Source organism: Arachis ipaensis, chromosome B03 (assembly GCF_000816755.2).
Source record: "Arachis ipaensis cultivar K30076 chromosome B03, Araip1.1, whole genome shotgun sequence".
Lineage (NCBI taxonomy): Eukaryota > Viridiplantae > Streptophyta > Magnoliopsida > Fabales > Fabaceae > Arachis > Arachis ipaensis.
In genome coordinates this window covers 129,328,733-129,333,848 of record NC_029787.2, presented here as the reverse complement: position 1 = coordinate 129,333,848, position 5,116 = coordinate 129,328,733, and the positions used below count along the sequence as shown (strand labels likewise).

General features: G+C 32.0%; 1 protein-coding gene across 1 annotated transcript in view; it reads left to right on the top strand.

Annotated features, from left to right (window-relative positions):
- Positions 1 to 4,988, top strand: part of LOC107633898 — an 8,217-nt gene extending 3,229 nt beyond the window's left edge. The window contains exon 2 of the mRNA XM_021117468.1: positions 3,772 to 4,988. Coding sequence (XP_020973127.1) covers positions 3,772 to 4,584 — 813 coding nt within the window. The 3' untranslated portion in view covers positions 4,585 to 4,988. The remainder of the gene's footprint in view (positions 1 to 3,771) is intronic.

The window sequence follows — 5,116 nt, the reverse complement described above, 5'->3', positions numbered from 1 at the left end:
GATCCGATTCGATCCAATCCAATCATCTTACAGATCAGATCATATTCTCAAATTACAGATCAGATACGGATAAATACTGTGGATTTATATGGATATGATCTAATCTATGAACACCCCTAACTATTACTATAGGTTCATTGTTGCAAAAAAATGTTTCTTTTATTATAAACTATTATTAGATTTTAATTACCATTAAAACAACTGAATGGTCAACTTAATTACCATTATTATATCCATAGTTGCAAAAACCGAACTGGATCGGTTGGTTTGTGAACCAGACTAGAACTGGATTATAGTCCAGTTCGATTTACTCTTTGGACCGTTTAAGGAATAAAATCGGTGTGAACTGGTAAGAATCGGTGCAAACCGGTCTAACCAAACTGGTTTGCTTGAAAAAATTTTTAAAATGTCTCCACAAGGTCTCGAACCAAGAACCTTGGAGCAAAAGTAACCGCTACTTGCCACTTAGCCATTGCACTTCTAAGTATTATATTTGACAAATACTAATTATATAGTGTACATAAATATCTAATTTAATTTAATTTTTATTTTTTCTATTTTTAAAATTAATTATATTTTAATTATATACCATTATTAATATAAATATAAATTTCACTAAAAATTTATTAATTTACTTGATCTATTTTATTGCTAGTATTGTGATTAAGGTTATTTGTTTTGATGTTAGTGTTAAAATCTAATGATATTATAGTTAGATGATAGGCTTTGTGAATTAATTATTTTTTTATTGTGTCAAAATAAGATACTATTGTAGTATTAAAATTTTATGTTTTTTTTATATTATTTATTTTTAGAAGTTGAGACTTGATTCTTCATAAAATGTTAGTGAAGATATGCATTTCAAATTTTAATTTTAAGTTTTTAACTATTTTATATTTTATATTTACGTGAGACCAGTTTTATCGGTTCAACCAGTGATTTATCAGTTGAACCAATAAACCAGTGAACCAGTAGCTTGATCGATTCGATCACTGGTTCAGTTCTAACAATTATATTTCAATCTAATTTCAAAAATTTCAATTTACTCAATTTAATAGTTATGACTCACAATTGGTTCCTAATCAAGCAACAACAAATTATGTCTCCTAATTGGTTCCTAATCAGTTCTAACAATTATGTCTCCCAACTTAATAGTTATGACTCACATTGGTTCCTAATCTTATTTTTGTCACTGTCTCACAAAATCGTTAACAACATGCTGAAATGGACTAACGACTGCTACATTATACATTCTAGCGACTATTTGATGTGACAATTGAAATTTTTTTACCTTATTTTTTATTTTCAACTAAACATTTAAAACCCTAATATGAGTCACGGATACCTAAGTTAAAAAATCAAACTAAGTAAATTGAAACTTTAAAAATCAGATTAAAGCTCGAATATAACTTTAAAACAGAACTTTAACTTATGTAGTGATTAATTTAAATGAAAATCAAATAAATCAAAATTCAACATAATTTTTATCAATGTTTTTAAATTCAAAATTTCTATACCAAAATTAACTAGGATTTTTCTTTAAATTAAAAATTTAATGAAATAATGACTTTAATTATCTTAACTAATGTCCTAATTAATTGCTTTTATGTCTTAAAAAAACCGTATATGAGAAGAAAATAATTAATTTGTCTACTTTAATAAATAGTTATTTTACTAAAATGAGAAACTATTTTTTTTTAAATTTTTAAGAACTAATTAATATTATATATATTTTGTTACACTACATTTAATTATAAAAATTTTATTTATTTCTAATACTTATATTAAAAATAAAAAAAATTAAATTAGTGAATCTTAATCTATAATATAATAATAATATAGTAATTATTTTATATATTGTACGAATATAAATTAATTATTTTTTTTATTTATAAAAATTTTTAAACGCTTGAGCTTGTTTTATATATATATATATATATATATATATGTGATGTATTTTTTATGTAAATAATCTTTTAAAAAAATCTAATAGTTAATCTATTACTTTTTTTGTTTTAGTCCAAATTAAATATTTTTTAGTGTTTTTGGAAAGAAAATCTTTTGAGGAATTTAATAATATGTGATGAGGAACACCGAATAAATTATACAGAAACCAATTAAAACACAATATGAAAACATCTTTAAAAAAAGACGTTTTAGGCGTGTTTATTTGAGTGGCCTCCAACCTATATATAATATGCACCTTATTCGAAAATATCCAATTCGATTTTACCTAATTTGGTAGGGTAGTTATTAATCCGATCTGCAGTGGATAGGGTATGGTACGGTTAGGATCCTTGTGTGGGTCGGATATGATGCGGGTTGAATTTTTATTTTATTCGACCAATCCCATCCTATATATATATTTTAAGTCAATGTTAAACTAAAAATTTTTCATTAAATGCAAAAAATCCTTAACTACTAAAAGAAGACCATTAATTGATAATTTAATTTTTTTTTACGTAAAATTTAGTTCTATTTTAGATTATCGTTAACTTAGTCACACAAAAAAAAATTATCGGTAACTTTTATAATAATATTGCATCTTTTTTGTAACTCGCGGGTAGAGTTGGATTCCTACGGGTTAAGAACGGATAAAGTTAGAGTTGAGATATTCTCAACTCACGAGTAGATTAGAATTAAATTTATATAAAAATCTAAACTCGTGGGTAGGATTAGAGTTGACTCTAAACCCTACCACGGTTCTATCCATTGCCACCCCTACTTGTGAACATGCATTTTTAACTATCCATTTAAAAGGTGTGACCTAGCTAAGTAAGAAATGTGACATAACAAGATCATGCGAAAGTTCAACACGAGAGCGAGACCATGTCCATCTTATTCTGCTTTTGGTAATAATAAAAAAACAAAAATTTAGCTCCGGACGTGTGTATGAATTCATTATGAATTTGGCGTTGGCTTTGGCCTTTGGCTATGGTGACTGCGCTGCAACTCATTGGCCATGTAACTATCGCTGTTCTTGCTGGCTCAACTAAACTCACGTGATCAGTCAGTCCTTCTATCAAGAATAAGGCTTGTATACCTTAATTATGCTAACCTCTCTATATATATACTATCCATACTTATGGCATTATGATTTCCTCAATTTGAATGGACGAAGAAGAATGAGTGCATGCATGTATATTTTTGACTTGATCCTCACTTCTCCTAACTCCCTACAATCATGGCTTTGTCCAGCTTGCTTGTCACATAATTAATTTGCCGCCTCAGCACTGGACCCATTAATAATACTTTATTAAATTCCCTTTTCCTTTTCTATACTATCAGGTTCAGGTATAACTATAACCTGTAAGCTAGGATACTTTGTCATTAACTCCAAAATCCATCCATGGTCCAGCATTCTCTTTTCGTTTCTTTCTTTTTTCTTAAAAAAAAAAGGTCAAAATAAGCTGGTTAGTTGATATTAACAAAACTTGCAAAAAGCAACAGTAAAAGCGAAGCAACAACGCCACCGTGATTCACTGCATGCGCACTACGCCCCACGCACGCATTTCTTCGTCATAATGAACGGCGGATTTATCATATATATTTTCACATCTAGAAACAGCCAGCCAATATGAGTGATAGAATAAAGACGGTATGGATTATGGATCGGATTTCACTCTTTTACTAATTAAAATGATAAATAAATAAAGAGTCTTTTAAATCAAAGGAAAAATAATTTTGAATACGTGGATAATTGAGAGAATAAAAAAGAATAGAATCTTAATAAAGAAACAATAATGCATGAGTCGTTTACAATATCCATAGTTAGTTCCGTTGGTTTGGCTTTATTTCTTGTTTCTTTCTTTGGTTGTTACCTATAACATCTCTCTCTGGTTTTCAAAATTCAGTGCCCCTCCAATCCCATGTCAAAGACCAAAAATAGAAGAAACATCAAAAACCAAGCAAAGACATGAAAATCGCATCCGCCAATTCATTCATCCTCAGGTGCTTCCTCATCTCCCTACCACCACCACTGTCGCCGGCCTCAAAATCAGACCCGGTTACACCTCCTACGACGCCTACATACAGCACCAGCTCAACAAGACCCTCAACCCTAAGCTCCGGAAAGTATGGACCACGCGCGATTGGAACCGCAAGATCCCCGTCTTCGCGCGCTTCTTCCAAGAACTCAAGGACAAACACCTTCTCCACAACGCCTCCAAGGCTCTCTGCATCGGCGCGCGCGTCGGCCAGGAGGTCGAGGCCTTGCGGCGCGTGGGAGTCACCGACTCCATCGGGATAGATCTTGTTCCCTTCCCTCCCCTCGTTGTAAAAGGCGATTTCCATAACCAACCCTTTGATAACGACACCTTCGATTTTGAATTCTCCAACGTCTTCGACCACGCTCTCTACCCTCACAAATTCGTTGCAGAGATTGAGCGCACGCTCAAGCCCAACGGTATCTGCGTCCTCCACGTGGCACTCTCTCGCCGCGCCGATAAGTATTCCGCCAACGACCTCTTCAGCGTGCAGCCTCTCCTGGAGTTGTTCAAGAACTCACGCGTCCTTCAAGTTCGCAACGTCGATGGCTTCGGCTTGGACACTGAGGTCGTCTTTCGCAAGAAAATCAAACAATAACAAATTCTCATCCACAACCAACATTTTGTAATACCTTCTTCGACTCTATATCTTTCTTTTCTTTTTTTCTCAGTTACACGTGAATTTTGTAACTTTTTTTTGTTTAATAAGCTTAAAATTACTTTTGTTCTTTGGAGGAGAGTGTTAGTGGTGGCGGTGGTGATGATGAAGAATGTGGAATTTGAGGCTAATGGCATGGGTTATTATTGCAACGTATAGTAACTGTGCATTTGGTTAGGTGACGACATAGATTGATAGATAGATAAGATGGCACTTTGCTTAAACTACACATTTAGTTGCGCTCTGTGTACAAGATTTTGAGCACTTTTGGAAATCTCATCTTTCCGTGTAGTAGTATAATTGGATATTTCCATTCAATGACTTATAACTGTTTATACCCTTCAGTTGCTTTCAGTTTGTTTTTTTTAATTTTATTTTATTAAGTTGAGCATGTTAGAATTTATAAATTAAAGGACGACTAGTGGTGTCATTCATTTTCATAGTACTATTGGATATAGTAGATTATAGATTA